This window comes from Sus scrofa, chromosome 4 (genome assembly GCF_054392235.1).
Source record: "Sus scrofa isolate SSC_HxYL_T2T_F1_AM1 chromosome 4, Sscrofa_HxYL_maternal_Yorkshire_Landrace_v2.0, whole genome shotgun sequence".
NCBI classification, from domain to species: domain Eukaryota; kingdom Metazoa; phylum Chordata; class Mammalia; order Artiodactyla; family Suidae; genus Sus; species Sus scrofa.
The window spans coordinates 116,775,343-116,796,464 of NC_139386.1; the positions used below are offsets into that span (position 1 = coordinate 116,775,343).

General features: G+C 41.0%; 1 protein-coding gene across 1 annotated transcript in view; it reads left to right on the forward strand.

Annotated features, from left to right (window-relative positions):
• Nucleotides 1-19,742: 19,742 nt before the first annotated feature.
• The window catches only part of SLC25A24 (solute carrier family 25 member 24), a 49,085-nt gene continuing 47,705 nt past the window's right edge, over nucleotides 19,743-21,122 (forward strand). Inside the window, exon 1 of the mRNA NM_001199363.1 lies at nucleotides 19,743-19,925. Within this exon, the coding sequence (NP_001186292.1) occupies nucleotides 19,743-19,925 (183 nt within the window). The remainder of the gene's footprint in view (nucleotides 19,926-21,122) is intronic.

Genomic DNA, 21,122 nt, shown 5'->3' on the forward strand with positions numbered 1-21,122 from the left:
ACTACACTGAGACAGAATGAGGCTAGGTAGCTTATTGTTTGCTATGCTTCACCCAGGACAAATTTTTGTCTATAAAAATTCTAGTCTGGGAGTTCCCGTCATGGCTCCGTGGAAACAAACCTGACCAGTATCCATGAGGTCGCAGGTTCAATCCCTGGCCTTGCTCAGTGGGTTAAGGATCCGGCATTGCCGTGAGCTGTGGTGTAGGCCACAGACGTGGCTCAGATCTGGTGTTGCTATGGCTGTGGTGTAGGCTGGCAGCTATAGCTCCGATTTGACCCCTTGCCTGGGAACCTCCATATGCTGTGAATGCGGCCCTAAAAAGCAAACAGAAAAGAAGAAAGAAAAGGAAGAGATCTCTCTCTCTTTCTCTACCACATGAGGGCACAGTAAGCAGGTGGATGTCTCCAAGCCGGGAAAATTGTCCTCATTGGGAACTGAATGAGACAGCACCTTGATCGCGGACTTCCCAGCCTCTAGAACTGTGAGGAAATTAATTTCTGTTGTTAAAGCAACCCAGTGAATGCTATTTGCTATGTCAGCCTGAGCTAATACAAGTAAGAACAGAAGAGGAGAGCAGGCAGCATTGGCAGAGATCTTCATAATGCCCTTCAGCTCCTGGAGTAGGGAAACGGAGCTGAGAAGTCAGGACAGAGGCTTTGATTATTAAACCCCCAAGCTGATCTTTTTCTTTTGTTTCTTTCTTGAGGTATGTCAGTTCCCACTTCACATTTTCATGTTATCATAACCTCCTGTTGCTTGACCATCTGTTTCCCTTTTTTCTATGTCTGTTTTTAAGTCTTTCTGCACAATTGCAATTACTTCAATATACTTTTTCTTTTTAAAAATATATGTATGAATGTTGCCTCGAATTAGCAGATTGGTTCTTGAGGCTTAAGGAAAGAACCCAATCCCCATAAGGCGAAAGTACAGGGCGAAGCCCCAGTGTTGACGTAGAAGCTGCAGCGAGTCATCCAGAAGATCTGGCTCATACAGTTATGAAAGTGGCTACACTAACAGAAGATTTTCAGTGTGATGAAACCATCCTTGTATTGGAGGAAGATGCCATCTAGGATTTTCATAGCTAGAGAACAGAAGTCAATGCCTGGCTTTAAAGCTTCAAAGGACAAGCTGACTCTTTAGTTTTAGGGGCCAGTGCAGCTGGTGACTTGACATTGAAGCCAATGCTCACTTACCATTTGGAAAGTTGTAGGGTCTTTAAGAATTATGCTAAATTGGCTCTGTCTATGCTCTATAAGTGGCACAACAAAGCCTAGGTGATAGCACATCTGTTTGCCACTTGGTATACTGACCATTTTAAGCCCGCTGTTGAGACCTATTGCTCAGAGGGAAAAAAAAAAAGATTCCTTTCAAAATACTACTGCTCATTGTCAATGCACCTGGTCCCCCAAGAGTTCAGATGGAGAGGTTCATGTTTTTATGCCTGCTTACACAACAGCCATTCTGCAGCCCATGGAGCAAGGGGTAGTTTCAACTTTCAAGTTTTATTTTTTAAGAAATACACTTTGTAAGGCTATAGCTATCATAGATTATGATTCCTCTGATGGATCTGGGCAAAATATATTGAAAACCTTATGGAAAGGATTCACCATTGTAGATGCCATTAAGAAAATTTGTGGGAGTTCCCGTGGTGGCGCAGTGGTTAACTAATTTGACTAGGAACCATGAGGTTGCAGGTTCCATCCGTGGCCTTGCTCAGTGGGTTAAGGATCCGGCGTTGCCGTGAGCTGTGGTGTAGGTTGCAGACGAGGCTTGGATCCCATGTTGCTGTGGCTCTGGTGTAGGCTGGTGGCTGCAGCTCCGATTCGACCCCTAGCCTGGGAACCTCCATATGCCACGGGAAGCGGCTCTAGAAAAGGCAGAAAGACAAAAAAAAAAAAAAAAAAAAAAAAAAAAAAAAATTTGTGATTTATGAAAATATCACCCTTAACAGGAGTTTGGAAGAAGTTGATTCCAGCCCTCATGGATGACTTTGAGAGGTTCAGGGATGTCGGTGAAAGAAGTAACTGCAGATGTGGCGGAAATAGCAAGAGAACAAGAATTAGAAATGGAGCCTGGAGATGTGACTGAATCGTTGCTATCTCATGATACAACTTGAATGGAAGAGGAATTGCTTCTTATGGGTGAGTAAAGAAAGTGGCTTCTTGAGATAGAATCTGCCCCTGATGAAAACTCTATGAAGGTCATTGAAATGACAACAAAGGATTTAGAAAATTACATAAACTTAGTTGATAAAGTGGCAACAGGATTGAGAGGATTGACTCCAACATTTTTTTTTTTTTTCTTTTTAGGGCCGTACCCACGGTGTATGGAGGTTCCTAGGCTAGGGGTTGAATCAGAGCTACAGCTGCCGGCCTACACCACAGCCACAGCAACACCAGATCTGAGCTGCATCTGCAACCTACACCACAGCTCATGGCAATGCCAGATCCCTGACCCACTGAGTGAAGCCGGGGATCAAACCCACATCCTCATGGACACTAGTCGGATTTATTTCCCCTGCACCACGACGGGAACTCCTATAACTCCATTGAAAGAAGTCCTGTTGTGGGTAAAATTCTGTCAAACAGTCTTGCATACTACAGAGAAATCGTTCATGAAAGGAAGAGTCATTCTATGTGACAGATTTCACTGTTGTCTTATTTTAAGAAATTGCCACGGCCAGGCAGCAACCTCCACCCTGATCGGTCAGCACCATCAGAAGCAAGATTGCTCACCAGCAAAGCTTATGACTTGCCGAAGGCTCAGGTGATGGTTAGCACTTGTTTTTTTTTTTTTTTTTTTTTTTTTAAGCAATTCAGCATTTTAAATTAAGATATGTGCATTTAAAGACATTATGCTATTGCATACTTAATAGACTACAGGATAGTGTAACTTTTATGTGCACTGGGAAAACCAAAAAAAAAAATTCTGTTACTTGCTTTATTTCAATACGTGCTTTGCCATGGCGGGCTGGAACTGAACTCATGCAGTATCTCCAAGGCGTGCCTGTAATGCCTCAGTCTGCATGTGGAGCATATTCAGTTTTGTTAATCATAGTTGAATGCGATGGAAATTTCTGGATTAGAATTAGAAGTCCCAGTGGGGTTGGCAGGGGAAGTCAGGGTAGCTTTCTCAGCTTCATAGCTCAGGGACCAACATACAATAGCTGCCTTTGTATCATCACATCTCCTCTTGCTCTCAGAACCCAGCCTAGTTTAGGATGCCTGGGCTTCCACACATTCTTTATTCCTTGTTTCCATCACCAAGGAAAACAGAAATCACCTTCCCAGACGCTGCGCTCACTTTTAGAAGTGCTCGTGTGTGGGAACTGTGGGAAATCTGCCCCTTCAGAGCCCCAGCCCACCAGCATTTTCTGTGTTTTTCTCTTTGCCTCTTCCCTGGTGTCCTGTCCAGTTTCAGTCTTGCTCACACTGGTTTCTTCTCCACGTAGGGCCCTCTCCTAGGACACAGCATTCTGTGGAGGGGACTGAGATCTCCTGCCGCTGGGTCCTCTGTCCTTCCCTAGGACACCTGTTACGAACTCCTATGCCAACCTCTTGGGGACCCTACCTTTGGCAGCGCTCATGCTCAATTTTGAGTTTTCAGATTCTCCCTGTCTTCTGTTTTCACTGAAATGTCATTTGAGGGATTTTCTTTTCTTTTCCTTTTCCTCGGGTTTCTAGGGCAAGTAGGATAATTCAAAACTTAGCATCTACTCCCTTTCAATGGAACCCAAGGAAGACAAAATATATTCTTTTTGTTGTTGTTGTTTTTTTTGTTTGTTTGTTTGTGTTTTTTTTGCTATTTCTTGGGCCACTCCCACGGCATATGGAGGTTCCCAGGCTAGGGGTCGAATCAGAGCTGTAGCTGCCAGCCTACGCCAGAGCCACAGCAACGCAGGATCCGAGCAGCGTCTGCAACCTACACCACAGCTCATGGCAATGCCGGATCGTTAACCTACTGAGCAAGGGCAGGGACCGAACCCGCAACCTCATGGTTCCTAGTCGGATTCGTTAACCACTGCGCCACGACGGGAACTCCGGAAGACAAAATATATTCTATGATATTTAGACACTGCATTTGACATTTTGAAATAAAGGATAAATAAGCATATTTGTATTTATACATAGAATTACTACAAATGTGACAACAGTGCCCAGCAACAAAATGCAGGGTAACACAGAGAGGTTACTTTGGAAGCTCAAATACCACAAGCGGTGCTACCCTCAGTGACATCATTTTCCAAAATGGTAGACATTGGTTGGTGACATTCTGAACAAAAGAAGTATAATTTCCCCTTGATTTACATAATAGTTACATTCTTGAAACGTTTAATGAAAACAAACAGTGCAAAAATAGGTAATAAATAGGTTTTACTTGCATAAATGGTCTGAAGGATACTTAAAGGTCACAGAGGCAATATTTTGTCCAGAATTGTGCATCACATTTCAGGACATTTAGCATTCTTGAGCCCTTCCTCCTAAATGTCAGAGCTATTATTATGATAATCAAAAGTACCCACACAAATCTGTAAGACTAAAGGCAAAGGGAACTACCCCCTGAACACTAGAATCTGGTTAATAAAAGTTGCTTCCCACAAGGGTACAAGTTAACAATTCTGAAACCACTCTACATGTTAACTGTTGAGTAAATGAGAGCAGGTGGTGGGAGCCACATTTCTCACTGTTGGAGCCAGAGGTTGCAGATAAACAAGGGCAGGAGGCCTTGTTCTATGTGGTAAGGAGAGATGTCAGCAAGAATTCATGTTTCTCTTAGTATAGATACAGATGGTTACATATAAGGTACATTTGTAGTGAGCTGTGTTTACATGGGTCATGATACACACATCTGTTTCTTTGCACTGTCAGCTGAAATGGCCTAAAGGAAACAGCACCCCTGTGTCTATGACCCACCTTATGGTTTCTAGTATCATTCTCCAATCAAGGAAGCAGGACTTGGGTAAATAACTGATGCTAGGACTGGGGACGTAAATATCTATGATGAGAATGAAGCATCTTGAAGGGCCAGAAAGTGCAGAAGTGCTTGCAAAACCAAATCAAACAAAAAACCAAAACCACACACAGGCGCACAGTGAAGAGATGTGTCAAAGAGGCGCCGGAGCCCATAGAACAAGTTCTGAATCACCAAAGCTGGAAAAATTTGAGCAACAAAATTAATGAAGTAGTATTGGATTACAACCCAACATATAAAGAAATATGCATGAATCCATACTAATATAAATAAATAATTGAATAAATAAATAAAGGCGAGAGAAAAGACAAATCTCTTTTGCAGATGAATTCCAAATAATTTATGTAGAGACTTCTCCTTCAACTCTCCACTCATGAAGTGTGGGCTATGCATGGTGACTCTTCCAAAGATTATAAGCGGGAAAGGGGGAAAAGCTTACTCAACTTTATTGGACAAATCTGGCAAACATTGCCTCATCCAGGTCATCAAAGTCAATATCAACCCAGTTATATTGGTGACATGTACTATTGATATCATATGAGGAGAATGGCATTTACCTCTGTGGTTTTCCTTCCAAAAACCTCATAACCGTGAGAAAAACATCAGAGGAATTCCCACTGAGAGACAGATTACAAAATTCTTGGCTAGTACTCCACAAAACTGTCAAGGTCATCCAAAACAAGGAAAATCTGAGAAACCTTCAGAGCCAAGCCAAGAGGAGGTTAAGGAGACATGATGATTGAATGTAACGTGGTCTCTTGGGTGGGATTCTGGAACAATGAAAGGGCAGTAGTTTAAAAATGAAGAAGCGCTAAATAAAATATGAGTTTTACTTCATAATAATTTATCAGTATTTCTTCTTTAATTATGAAAACTGTACTCTACTAATTAAAATGTTAATAATGGGGGGAACTGGGCATGGAGTACCTGGGAATTCTCTGTATTATCTTCCCAACTTTCCTGTAAATCTAAAACTATTCTAAGGTTAATTTTTTTATTTAAAATAATTTAAAAAAATTTCTCTACTGATTTCCAAGTTGCTCCCTAGGAGGAGGTGTTACTCTTACTCAGCATCTCCTGAGCTAGTCCCATACACTAAGCTCTAATAGCTTCCCTTTCCTTGCTCACTTGGAAAAATTTAAGGTAAGGTAGAAAATACACACATTTGTTTTTAGGAATAGCTAAAGACACGGTTTCATGTGCCATGATGTTTGTGTGAAACATTTTCCCTAGATAATTTAATTTTCTGTCCAGTACATAATTGTAAAGATGATGATGATATTAATTTTATTAATAATATTGATGATGGAATATTAATAATAAACTTGAGAGGAAGGTAGGGAGCAACTCGTGAATAGTTGAGAGAAGTATACTTGGGTTGGGATTCTCAGACCTATTTCTGGAAAGAAGAGAAAACTGTCATTGGTGTGCTTTTCCTGTAAAAAATTAGTGTCGTTGACTTTCTTTGCTCTCTAGAGTAGAAAGCGAGCTTTAAGTAATATTATTCTGTTAAAATATGCATCGATGTTAGCCCCAGTAGAATTTTTCTTAGAAAATGTAGTTGATCTATAATCTGGGAGGAAAAGCCTTAAGAAGAAGGAATATAATAATGATAACCACTGAAAAAAATCAGAAAGAGGATATTAAAAGCCCCCTTTTCTATAAAAGCTATGGGTTCTGTAAAGGACTAAAAGAAGACTCTAGTTAAGGAAGACACAGAGCTGTCTGAAAATATCAAATTTCACTTTATCATTATTTGTCAGACCAGTAGAACACTGTGCCATAAGAAAGTAAAAGATTAGATCAAGGGAAGGGCTGCATGAGCAGAATAACCTCATGGTTCAGTAGCCACGCCAGGGCAGGATAGAGTAAGCATCCCAAGCATCCTAAGAAGTGATGGTGCAGCCCACACCTGTGAAACAGAAGGGAATATGAAAGACTTAGGCGAAACAGCTCATACAGGTGAACCTAGAAGGAAAATCCTACCCTAAATTTTGTGGGTCTCCAAAAAGTTTTTAAGGCATTGAAGTTCTTTAGGTTGCTGTAATTTTTTTTTCCCAAAAAGATATATTGCTTAATGCTTAAAAAAAAAATTCCTACAAATTTTTTTGCTTATAAATTGAAGAATCAATTCCAGAATATTGAGCTATCCAGAGGAAATATTGTCCTCAGTTTTCTTCATAGTACTGAGTTAGAGATATCTAGGTGTCCCCCAAATATTTCATCTCCCCTTCTTCCTTGGAATTCACCTAAACACTTCTCAGTATCCCCTGTCGTTAGGGTGGGCATGTGACTAAGTTCTTTCCAACGGAGTGTCAGTGGAAGTGATGGGTCTAATTTCTCTGAAATTGCACGGAAGAGAGCTACCTGTGACCCAGAACACCTGCATAGTACTGTTATATGAGTGAGAAATAATTACTTTAAAATATGGCAGTTACAGTTTGGGGCCCATTTGTTAAAGCAATGTAGGCTATCAATACAAATTTCTTATTGAGTATTTAGTGAATTAATGAAAGAAAAATCATTTATTACACTAATACCCTGTTAAGATGTGGGGCATTTTATGTAGGAACTATTCATTAAATGCAAACTAAAACAGTAAAGGGACAGGGGAACAAAATGGGCACCAGACACCTGAAAAACAAAAGTAAAGTGGCAGGTATAAGTCCAGCTATAAAAATAATAACATTGAATGCAAATTAATTAAACAAAGACATGGGTTGGAGTTCCCATCGTGGCGCAGCAGAAACGAATCTGACTAGGAACCATGAGGTTGCAGGTTTGATCCCTGGCCTCCTCACTCAGTGGGTTAAGGATCCGGCATTGCTGTGGCTGTGGTGTAGACCAGGAGCTGTAGCTCCGGTTGGATCCCTAGCCTGGGAACTTCCATATGCCACAGGTGTGGCCCTTAAAAAAAAAAAAAAAAAAAAGACATAGGTTATTAGACTGAATTAATTAATTAATTAATTGTCTTTTTTAGGGCTGCGCCTGTGGCATATGGGCATTCCTGGGCTGAGGGTAGAATCGGAGCTGTAGGCGCTGGCCTATGCCACAGCCACAAAAATGCCAGACCCGAGCCACGTCTGCGACCTGCACCCCAGCTCATGGCAACCCTGGGTCCCCGACCCACTGATCGAGGTCAGGGATCGAACCTGCATCCTTATGGATTCTAGTTGGATTCGTTTTCTCTGTGCCACAATGGGAATGCCCAGAAATTTCTAATTTCACTCCATTGTGAATATCTTAGACTATCCTAAACAATTTTGAAGAACAAAGTTTGAGGATTCATACTAACTGATTTTAAAATTACTTTAAAACTATAGTACAATACAGGTGGTATTGGCATAAGGATAGGTACCCAGATTAAAGAAACAAATTAGAGATTTTAGGAATAACACATATATAATTAATTGACTTTTAATGAAGTACGAAGGTAATTCAATGGGGAAAAGATAGTCTCTTCAACAAATGTGTGTAGAAGAATTGGATAGCCACATGGAACATGAACTTCAATGCTCCTACCTTACATGATACGTGAAAAGTTAACTGTAGTAGATCATTGCTTAATGCAAAAGCTAAGAAAATACTATTCAAAATATTGTGGATTAAAGACAGTTTTCACTTTTTTAATTGAGGAAGTTTATAATATTCTAATACCCAGTACTTGAGGTTTTTAATTAAATAAAGTGTTCTCATACACTGTCTGTGGAAATGAAAATTAGTCCAGACTTACTGGAGGGCAATTTGATAATACTTAGCAAAAGCAGAAAAAGCTGTAACTGAGCAATTTCATTTCTAGAAATTTATCCTAAGAAAACGATCATGGATATTACAAAAGATTTATACTTTTGAGTGTTTATATACTTCATTGCTATAGTAGCAAAGAACTGTAATAATGAATATGTTTAACAAAATATTTGTTTAACAGTGTAGCATTAAGCAGTTCTTTGAAATGATGATACAGGAGAATGTTAATGACATGGGAAAATGCCTATACTATATTAACCAGGCAAAGCAGTATTCAAAATAGTATATATAATCTGAGATTACTTTAATCAAAAAAGGAATATGCAACAAAGCAGTTCCAGAAAAAAGAGAGGCGAGAGAGAAACGGAAAGATTCACATCTAAATTAAATCTCTGGATAATAAGATCATGCATATTTTTTCTTCTGTGATTTTCTATATTTTCCATATAATAAACATGTATCATTTTGTAATCAGAAGTGCAATTATATAGGTCATTTAAAAATAGCAAAAGAAATCCGTATAAAGGAGAAAATTTTAAGATGGCTGCAAAAATTCTAGTATAACACAGGTCGCTAATGAAGCCTCTTTTTTTTAATTTTTTTTTTTTTTTTTTGTCTTTTTGCCTTTTCTAGGGCTGCTCCCACAGCATATGGAGGTTCCCAGGCTAGGGGTCGAATCGGAGCTGTAGCCACCAGCCTACGCCAGAGCCACAGCAACGCAGGATCCGAGTCGCGTCTGCAACCTACACCACAGCTCACAGCAATGCCAGATCCTTAACCCACTGAGCAAGGCTAGGGATCAAACCTGCAACCTCATGGTTCCCAGTCAGATTTGTTAACCACTGAGCCGTGTCGGGAACTCCGAAGCCTCGTTTTTAAGATGAAACATCTTAAACAGAATTTAAACAGAATAAAAAATGTAAGACTAAAATAGGCATATTTAATACATGTTTAAAAACTTAGTAATTTTATAAAAGTTGAATTTCTTAGTCATCCTCTCTCTCTTACAAATAATCTTTGTTTTCCTAGAGAGAGGATGGGGGTCATGCCTTAATGCAGGTTGCAGTGTTGTGTGTTAAGTTGTTTAGTTTCTCACCTTGTGAGATCACAAAAGGCTGCCAAGAAGTCTGTGCAGGACGTTGTGGGGGCAACGGGAAGTTCTTCTGAGTTGTAACAAGTTTGGCCAAAGAAAATTCAACAGGTGCACATCATAGCCAGCCTTACTCCACTTCATTCATGTGCAATCTGGACTACTTCAGCCAAGATAATTAGATTGGTAATGACTTGTATAATCCAAATACATTTTGGATTCAGTGATACAAATGAAAAGCAATGGTCTCCATCCTCGACTTTTGTTTTTATTGGTAGCTGTGTTATGTTTTTAGACCAATACACTTATATTTAAAGCAAGCATTTCCATTTTGAAATTTGTCTCAGGGAAGATATAATGGCTTTTAGGATAATGTATCTCAAGCAATTTATGACTATGATGTATGATCCACCCCCCAAATATGACTACTTCCAATACAGTCCTGTCTGCAGAAGAAGGAACAATAAGGTTTTGTTCCGCTCCTCCTTACGGTGTATTATCTCATGATTCTTCCAATGTCCCTTGGAGAAAGGGAGAGCAGGCATTTATAATCCAGTCTTGTCCACAAAGAAATTAGAGCTCAGAGATTTTAGGTACATTTTCTGGAAGTTAAAGACATCTGAGAGAGGGAAATAGGAACTAAAGTGATGCTTACAAAGGTCATGTTTGTTGGAATCAGATAAATATGAATCATGACTCTGTTACTCAGCCTGTGAGTAACTCTAAAGTTACTCAGTCTTCTTGATAGCCAGGATTCACGTATGTAAAAAAGGGGGGGAGGTATTAATTCCTATTTTGAAGGGTTGTTATGAGACTTAAATGAGAATAATACATGTGAAGTATCTATAATTTAGGATGTTTCTCTAACAACTACCTCCATCCATTTTGAAACCAAGCAGGACCCTTCAGGTCCCTCTTAGGTACAAAAGCCCCTCCACCCCCCTGCCTTTTGTTTACAGAAAAAACCTGTAGTCTCCCAGGCTTCCTCTGAGTCACAAATAATAGGTTCAAACAGTTAATGATTAGGGCAATAGAGTCACAGAATCTTTAGTTCTTTCCTGAAGGACATAGATAACAGTGTTTGATGCACATTTAGTTTTGCAGTTACTCTCACTGCCACCAGAAAAAGCTAACTGCTCGATGACCAGACCTTAGCCATGATATTAACTAGTCCATCATGCATAATTCTAATACGTAATTTTAAGAACTGGTCTCACGAAAGTGGGAACAAACCAACTCTGGAATTGAAGATTAACTATGCTTTAAACAATCAAGATGACGTTGATTAGACCACTGCATGACCAATTTCAAGATGACCGTCTGAGCTGACTGCTGTTTTGCACATAGCCCCCTGCCTCACCTGGGCACCCCTGAAACTCTCCTTTAAAAGCTCCTGCCCCTGGTCAGTAGTTGGGACTCAGTTCCTTGCAACATGAGTCTACCTTCTTCCCAGGATTGCCAGCTTTCTCAATAAAGTTATCTTTCCTTTTATCCAAAATATTTGTCTCTCAGTTTTGGATCCCCCCCCCCTTTTTTTTTTGCTTTTTAGGGCCGTACCTGTGGCATATGGGAATTCCCAGGCTTAACCATTGAATTGAAGCTGTAGCTGCTGGCCTACGCCACAGCCACAGCAACACAGGATCTGAGCCAGGTCTGTGATCTACACCACAGCTCACTGTGGCGCCAGATCCTTAACCCACAGAGTGAGGCCAGGGATTGAACCCGCATCCTCATGGATTCTAGTCGGGTTTGTTACCAATGAGCCACGATGGGGACTCCTCAGCATTGGATTCTTGAATGATGAGCAGCTGAACCTGAGTTTGGTAACAATTCCTCATTCTTTAAGATAGTTGCAGCTGAGTATTTTTTAAATTTATTTTTATTGAGGTTACATTAGTTTATAACATTGTATAGGTTTCATGTCTACAACATTCTATTTCTACTTCTGTTTGCACTATAGTGTGTGCACCACCAAAATTTAATTTCCATCCATCACTGTATAGTTGATCCCCTTACCCATTTTATCCTTCTCCCTCCACCCACGTTCCCTCTGGTAACCATTACTCTCTTCTCTATATCTATGTATTTGTTTTTGTTTGGTTTGTTCATTTCCTTTGTTTTTGTTTTTTTGTTTTTTATGTTCCACATATGAGTGAAATCTTTTGGTATTTGTCTGTGTCTGTCTGGCTTATTTCACTTGCATAATATATCCATGTTGTTGCAATTGTCTGGAGTTCATCTTTTTTAATGGCTGAACAGTATTCTGTCGCATACATGTACCACATCTTCTTTATCTGTTTGTCTATTGATAGGCATTCAGGTTGTTTGCATATCCTGGCTATTGTAAATAATGCTGTGATGAACATAGGGGTGCATATATCTTTTTGGATTAGTGTTTTTATATTCTTTGGATAAGTACCCAGAAATGGGATAACTGGGTCATATGGTAGTTCTATTCTTAATTTTTTTTGAGGAATTGCCATACTGTTTTCTGTAGTGGCTAATTTACATTCCTACTAATAGTGCATGAGGGTACCCTTTTCCCCACATCTTCACCAGCACTTGTTATTCTTGCTTTTTTGATAATACTCATTCTAACAGGTGTGAGGTGATACTGCAGCTAAGTATCTTGAGAATGGAAATAAGCATAACTTGTGGGATACAATTACTAGGCTTTTGTAACTGTTTCCCACCCAGAGTTACTTTGTTGGGTTAGTTCTTCCTTTGCTGTAGATGTAATTTAGGTCAAGTCCCACAACTTTCTTATCACTTTCAGTTAATAAAAAATTCTTCAAGGAAGTACTTAATACATTTGGCTCAGTGTAGTCATCAAAACTTCAATCTTGATTCAAAGCTAAAATTTCAGGCCTGCTGCAGACGAAAGGTCTGTAAGAGAAGAGAAAAGGGCTTGGCCGCTCCTCTTTTTTCCTTTTCTAGGATTCATTTTCTCTAACTTGCTAACCCCATCAGAGTCACAGTAGAAGAGAAAGGAGAGCAAAGAAAGACCAGCGGGCCAGTTCTTAACCTAATACTGTTGTGAGCAGCATCGAGTTCTCTGCTCTGAGGCCTTGTGAAACTCTTTCTTTATCAGCTCTTTTGTGGGTTCTTTGGAGACCCACCCAGTTACTCGGAAACTCTCTCCTGTGTTTTCGTGTTGGATATCATGCACTCTCTCTGGCTGGTCGCTTATATGTCTCCCTCTTCAGTCTCTGGACATTGGGTGGTGCCTCCACCTTTTTTTTTTTTTTTTTTTTTCTTCTTTCCTGCTGAAGTTTGTTTATCTCTCCAGACAGCCCTTTAGCTCTTTTAGACAGGATCTAAGACCATTCCAACTTGGCTCTCTTTTTACAGCCCACAGCTGGTACAGGAGAGAGATTCACATATTCTCTCTTTCAGCAAACTCTGTGAGTGGAACTTGCCTAAGGCAGCAGCTTCTCTCTCTTTCCCTTTATTGTGAGAATGGTTAGCACATTTCTCAAGCATGAATCAGACACCAGTCCACTGTTTCCTCAAAACCCGGAGACATATGTCAAGCTTTTCAGCTTTTCAGCTCTCTGTTGTTCCTTGCCCTGGGCTGCAGGTGAGGGGCAGGTACCCTTCCCCTGGGCTGGAGCTGGGGTGAGTGAAAGGGGGCACTTAGCATAGCTGTAGCTCTCTCTAAAAATCCTCTTCTAATCCAACTCCTTTACTCCCAGTGTGGGTGAGGGTTTAAGGGCCACAAAACTGACTTTCTACTGCTACTTCCTTTGAACATTCTGCTTTACGGCCTTGCATCTCATTTTGTAACAGAACATATGCTCTCTTGGTATCTTAATTAAACCTCTATTTAACAGTCTGTTAATTCTGCATTACTTTATATATATAAAATTTATCTTTCTACAAAGGTGCTTATTAATTTGTTTTTTATCAGTTAAGTTCCGTTTTGCTTTTTTTTTTTTTTTTTGGCTTTTTAGGGCTGCACCTACGGCATATGGAAATTCCCAGGCTAGGGGTTGAATTGGAGCTACAGCTGCCGGCCTACACCACAGCTCACAGCAACACCAGATCCAGATCCCCAACCCACTGATGCAGGCCAGGGATGGAACCCACATCCTCATAAATCCTAGTCTGGTTTGTTAATCACTGAGCCACGAAGGGAACTCCCCCATTTTGCTATTGATTTAAGTAAGTCAGTTTCAGAGATACTTTATTGTTTTTTTTTTTTTTTTTCTGATTTGTTTTGAAGTAGAACTGACATTTGAATATTTGTCAACTTACATATAATCTGATATACTGACACCCGAGTCAATTAGATTTTATAAGAAAAATCTATTTGTACATCTCTAGCCTTTCTAGAAAATGCATTTCTCTCCTTTCTTATTTGGATTCACTAGGAACTGCAATGCATTGACATAATCCTCGGCTCATGGACTCTGTTCATTGCTCCAGTGGTGAGCACGTCACCTAGCCTAAGTCAAGGAGTCGCCTGTGAGGATTTGGAGAACTTAGTACCAGGAAAAGCATTGCAAAAGCTGCCTCTGGTGCCTGAGTTGGAAGATAGAAAACTGGGTGATGTTACATCCATGCTTCCCACACTATGAATAAAACTGATCTGCACCATGGGAGAAGGCAGAAGCAGGAGCAGAGAGGGGAGCAGAGACACAAGACACAGAATCTTGAGGCTTTTTCAGTTCATGTACTTGTTTTACCTGAGTTCTAGCCTCAGTCCTTCTCTTCTTGCATAAGTTGGCTCAGAGTGGGTTTCTGGCAGTTGGACTCTCCAAATGCTATCTCCTTAGAGCTTACTAAGTTTCTTAAAACATTTTTTTGAAAATAGAAAATACAAAATGAGGGTATGAGTATACATTTATGGTATATACACCCATCTAATACAATGCCTTGTCCAGAGTCAACATCTAGAAGACATTTGAAGACATTACAAGGGAGCCTTAATTAAAATCAACAATAAAGAAGAATCAACACTCTAACAACTCTAAAAACTGGTACATTTAGCATTTCCCATACTGGCTCAGCAGAAATGAATCTTACGAGCATCCATGAGGACACAGGTGTGATCCCTGGCTTTGCTCATTAGGTTAAGGATCTGGTGTTGCCATGAGCTGTGGTGTAGGTGACAGACACGGCTCCAGATCCTGTGTTGCTGTGGCTCTGGTGTAGGCCAGCAGCTGTAGCTCCGAATCGACCCCTAGCCTGGGAACATCCATATGCTGCGGGTACAGCCCCAAAAAGACAAAAAAAAAAAAAAAAAAAAAAAAAAAGGTATATTTTGACAACAGAACGTCTCAAGGATTGCAAAATGAACTTTCAACATCACTTGCTCCCTCCCCGCCCTTTTTTTTGTAGCCTTGAGGACAAAATTACATGATATACTTCAGGGCTTAAATAGATGACTGAGTCACCGAGGAGTCATTCACAGGGACTATAAAGTTTCTGACTTCACGTGAAACTCTTTTGTTATCCATGTAAGGATACTGATGTGATAGATGATTTTTGTAATATATAAAATAATTTTAAATAGTAAATATATTGCATTTTTTTCTGTTGCTTTAGTTTTACTGGAGTGCAGAGTGAACGAATATGGATAGAGAATATTTTCTAAAAAAGAAGAAATATGTTATTATACCCAGGTTTTAAATAATGTTTTAACTCTATATCTTTTGTTAGTGCGTTTTAGGGATCCGTAATATATTAATGACTGAAAAAATAAAGACCCACTAATCTTTCTTTCCTTGGATCTTCTCTTGCCTGCATTCCCCTCTCTGCTTTTACTATTTAGTCCAAAGCTATTCTTCATCTTTAAGTTACAGCGCCCTCTACTGAGTTGGTAGTAACATTACATTTTGACCATTTTTCCCATAGTGGCTGCTTTTCCTTCAAAAGGAAAATAACACTTTGAAAATCAACTAAAAAGATGAACTTTCTGCAAATTTTATTGCTCTCAAACTATTTGAAACTTATTACAAAGATACAAGAAGTCACATTACAACAAAGAAACAAACGATCATGGGTTTGAAGGTATCATGAGGATACAAGCCCTCAATGTAAGACATTTACTTTTCGAGTATATATAGCAAAAAGATATAAAAGAAATTAAAAAAGCAAAAACCCCCCACATTTTAAATATGAATGATGAAAATTTTAAAATGAAAAAAAAATGTGCATTTAAAATTTGTCTCTGCATAGCGAAACTGCTAAGATGAATGCTAGAAGAGCAAATTTTTATTGTTTTGCAGATTTTCAGTTTTATTTTTATCTACATGACCCTAATTTTTTCCAGTTATGGTATGCTGGAGGTATGATTAAGTTATTTTCTTTTCCTCCTAACTAAATAGTATGCTCCATTAGTACAGAGACCCCTTTATGGTTCTGATTCTAAAAATATTTAAAACTATAAATTCACACCAATACTACTAATTCAAATCCAACACTATAAGGTTCATTCTAGCTTTCCTCTTTGCGTATTTGTAACTCATTTCTCTGACAGCAAGAAGCCTAGCATTCCTTATCCTCAGTATATTTATTTATTTTCTTGGTTCCCTGATATGTAACCGATCTCTCAACCACCAGGCTGCTCCCCTGCCCAGCTACCTTCTTCCCTTGGGCTTTGACCCATACTTGGGCAGCTTTCTCAAGTCTGCCTGATGACTTAGCCAGTGATCCCAGAAAGAAGGGAGGAAAGGAGGGAGGGAGGGAGGGAGGGAGATGGAGACTTTACATACAAAAATATAAGTACAGAATATTGAGACAATTTCCGTGATTACTGATTCTTCAGTAGATGTACAGTTTTTTTTCTGCATTTTAAATCTATTGGTCTTCAGAAACTGAAGATGGCCTGAACAGTAGTACTTTCAGAGAGATGAGGTGTGCCGTTTTGAATCCAGTTTGAATTTGACACAACTGGTTTGAAATGGGAATTAATTACATGCTTTAATAATAATGGCAATTTATCAGTAATTAAGTGCCATGTTTTTGTGATGTCTGCATTTACCTTTTTCAGGGGTTGGGAATAGTGGATAGGCTGAGCAAGAGACAGGATTCATCTTCTTATCTGGAATTCTGTCTCCTAAATGACTTGGAAAACCTGGGGAGACTATCCATTGATCTTAATGTGATAAATGAGTCCAAACTTAAAATAATTGTCATTTCCCTAAAGACTATTGGAACATTCAAAATGAAAACTCATTGTATGATAAAACTGTCTTTCCAGTGATGTGATGGTTTTACACCGAGCCAATCAAACTCAGATAGGCCACTTTGTGCTTACTTAAATTTGAGACAGCAGTGACCAGGATTTTTTAAAAGGACCAGGTGCTTGTGGATTTTGGTCTTATTACAACTAAGTACTCCAGTAGTTAAAAAGGTAAACTTGTTTCCCAACTAAAATTTTGAAAATCTAGAATGATTATTCAAGCAGATCCCCCTAGTGATATGGTATTCACGTAAGTGTTGAAAAGAGGTCTTCGAAGACCAAAATAGATGAAATGGATTAAACTTTGAAGGTTGCTTCGATAGAGGACAGTAGTACCAGAGAAAGCTAGATGTTGGGAAAAAGAGAAGCAAGCTGAATTAGGGTGAACCCCCCAGACTTCTGTCCTGATCAAGAAAATGAATTGGGTTAAGGAAATGAATGAGGTCAGGGTCTCTGCTCTTGGTCTTTGTAGACCCACTGGTCTTCGGGAATTACCAACATGCAATAGGCAGGGATGCCCTCTTTCATGCAGGTGTTTAAATGTCTATGTAACATTTTCTTTTCTCATGCAGGATGTTGCTGTTGTTAATTATACCTTTATTTGGTGTGTTAACAGTTTTAATTATTGCAAACACTTTTATTTTAAAAAAAGTAACAATGCATTATTAGAAAGTTGAAATAAAAAAGAAGTCTTGAGTTTTTACGAGATTCCACAAATGGGAAATTATCAAACTACTGTAACGTTTCTATATGCTTCCTCTTAAACCCCGACTTACTTTGTTATGAACAGGTAACAGCTTGCAGTCTGGCCCCAGTATGCAAATTATACTTTGAGTGGTATTATTTTATACTAGAAGAGCTTCTCAACCCTTAGCATATAAAAGACCACTTGGTGCTCTTGTGTAAGTGTGGTTTTTATTTAGTGGGCCTGGGGTGGGCCTGAGAGTTTGTATTCCTAACAAACTCCAGAAGTAGCCAACGAAAGAGGATAATTTTTAACAAAACTAGAAATTGGAAGTAAAATAAGCAAATAAATTGATTTCAAGATCATTTTTACTAAGTAGGCAGTCCTCATTTTACGACCTCTGGATTTGTATATGTCACAAATATATAAAATAGTATGAAGAGAGGTAAATTCAAGATCTGGGGGGCCTGGATTTTTTTTTGGAACTAGTCTTTGTTTAGTAACTCAGATGTGGGGAGATCTTTATTTACAGGTGGAGTTGTACCTCCTGCAGATAATAGGATACAGTGATAGTTTCTATGGGCAGCTCTGGATGGACAGAGAATGATCACAATTAATATCTCATCTGATTGATGTTGGAGAGTGTTAAAATCTTTCACATACAGTATACAACCTTGCTATTATGAGGCAGATACTCATACTCATTTTACTGATGAGAGGCTACCCAGGGAGGTTATGCCTCATCTCCAAGTTTACACAGCTGAAGGCTCTGAAGTCCAGGGTTCCTTCGCTTAGTGCATGTTATGCAGTAAGAAGTTCTGTCTTACCCGGGCAATAAACCACACTTTTGTAACTGTGTCTATCCTGAGAAGGAGTAGGCCTGAGGTTTTTCTGATAAGTGCTGATGAGCAGATATGCCCTGAGATTTATCAGGGGCAGATCACACTAACTAAGCTGTAGAGCAAAGTACGGCTGCCCACCTGGATGGATGTTGATTTTTTCTCCAAAAGACCCTTGAGTCCCCCTCCCCCACTCCTCCCCACCCCTCCCCCAGTTTTATTAACACAAACACTGTATTAATTTTAGGTGTTCCTTTTTTTTTTTTAAATTGCTTTCAGATTTAACTCCTTTCCTTCTTAAAGCTTAATTCCCATCCCAGGTATGCAACCACCCAACCAACCCTCTCTGTCGTGTGTGTGTGTGTGTGTGTGTGTGTGTGTGTGAGATACTTATTTTTTTTAGAGGATAATTGATTTGCAGTGTTGTGTCAATTTCTGTTGTACAGCGTAGTGACCCAGTCATACATTCTTTTTCTCATACCATCTTCCAGCATATTCCACCCCAAGACCCGACATAGTTCCCTGCCCGTGCTGTACCACAGGACCCCATTGCTTATCCATTCCGAATGTCAGAGCTTGCATCTACCAACCCCAAACTCCCATCCATCCCACTTCTTTCCCCCTCCCTCATTTTTGTGACTAGAAAGCAGACCTAGAGATGTGTGGGGTCTGTGGAGTTAAGTTACACGAAAACGCAAGGGAGCTGTGTGAGACAGAGCCGGACAAGGCCCCAAATTCCGTGCAGAAAGAACTATTTCTGGGCAGTTCGCCAGGGCTCCCAGCCCGAAAGGAGCGGGGCTTGAAATGCAGAAACCTGAGCTTCAAAGCGTCCCCCTCCCCAACCTTCCTTCGCAGATGCGGAAACCCACAGGCAGGCATCGCCTCCCCGACGGCTCCTCCACTCGGGAGACCGAGCAGAACTCACTCCCCAGGTCCCTCGGCCCCTCCCGGCCCCACCCCGCAGCCCTTTCACTTCCTGCCCGCGCGGGGCAGCGCCAGGCCCGTCCCCCGACCTCTCCCGGAGGCCGGCTTGGGGCGAGCTCCTCCCCGAGCAGCGCCGGGAGCGGCCACTCCCTGTGCGCGGAGCCGGGTGGGGCCTCGACTCCTCAGCCTGCAGCGCCTGCGGCGCCGCGAGTCCCTGGCCTTCAGGCCTCGCGCGCGGGCAGCCCTCGGCCCCCCGGACCTCCCTCGGCTGGGCCGGCCCGTGCCTCCGGGACCATGCTGCGCTGGCTGCGGGGCTTCGTGCTGCCCGCGGCGGCCTGCCAGGACGCCGAGCCGCCGACGCGCTACGAGACCCTCTTCCAGAAGCTGGACCGCAACGGGGACGGCGTGGTGGACATCCGCGAGCTGCAGGAGGGGCTCAAGAGCCTGGGCATCCCCCTGGGCCAGGACGCCGAGGAGGTGGGTCGCTGCCCGGCGGGCGCCGCGCGGGGGCCGGGAGGGCGGCGGCCCGCGGCTCTGCAGGAAGAAGCTGGAACTGTGGCTTCCAGCCCGCGCGACGCGGTTCAGAGGCTCGGGAGCGGGACTGCGGCCGGGTACCCGGAACGGATGCGAGGCAGGATCTGAAAGGCTACCGGTGTTTTTCCAAAAAAAAAAAAAAAAAAGGTGCAGTAGACACAGTCGCTTACAGTTTGAAATCCCATACTGAATACTTTTGTCTGAACGCATCCCCAGGCCTTTTTACGCCTTTGCAAAAAATTTAACCCTCCCCATCCCCAGCCTTTGCAAATATTTAATCAAGTTTCTTAGCTCTCGCTCTTTAGTGGGTCCCACGTTCTGTGAAAAGGCTCACACTCTAGCTCTTCGAAATTGCTTTACTGCTCCAGATAGTTTTGTGTTGTTTCAGAACTGTTTGAAAAGCAAAGGTGTGTTTCTCCCAACTTCCTGTTGAAGAGATGTAGCATTGCCTTGTTGAAGACACTCTTAATGCCCAAACTGCGTAAAGCTGAAGGGTTGGCCGATCGATGAGCAATTTCAGCTCCTCTGAGTCATTTTAATTGTGTCTCTGAGGTCCAGCCCCTATCGGGGGTGGAGATCCTTGGAACCTCTCCAACCCACTGAAACATAAGAGGACACTCTAGCCTTCTCTGTCCCAAGAGGGAAAGTGATTAAGCTGCAAGAGCCAACAACTGTTTTATGGTAGTTATATTTTAAGCTACTCACTTCAGTGGTTACAGGGCTCTTACTATTTCTTCGTGAGTCACATTTAGTAAGTTACAACTTTTAGGAAACAGCCCATTTTGTCCAAGGCTCATAATACTCATTTCTCATTTTGAGTTCTCACTGTACCTGTAGTTATGGTCTCTGCTTTATTCCTGTTATCTCTCGACGCCTTCAATCTTGCAAATCTTTTTTCTTGTCAATCACTTTCCCCCCTTCAGTCTTTGTCTACTTTATTCATACATTGAAAGTATCAACTTTCAGTACTTTTTGCTGATTGTTTCTCATTATTATTATTTTTTAAATGAGAGATGCAACATTTATTTCAGGTTCTCTCTCTTTCTTTTTCTTTTTTGCCACACCCATAGCATGTGGAAATTCCCAGGCCAAGGATGGAACCTGTGCCACAGCAGAGAAAATGCTGGAGCCTTAGCCCCT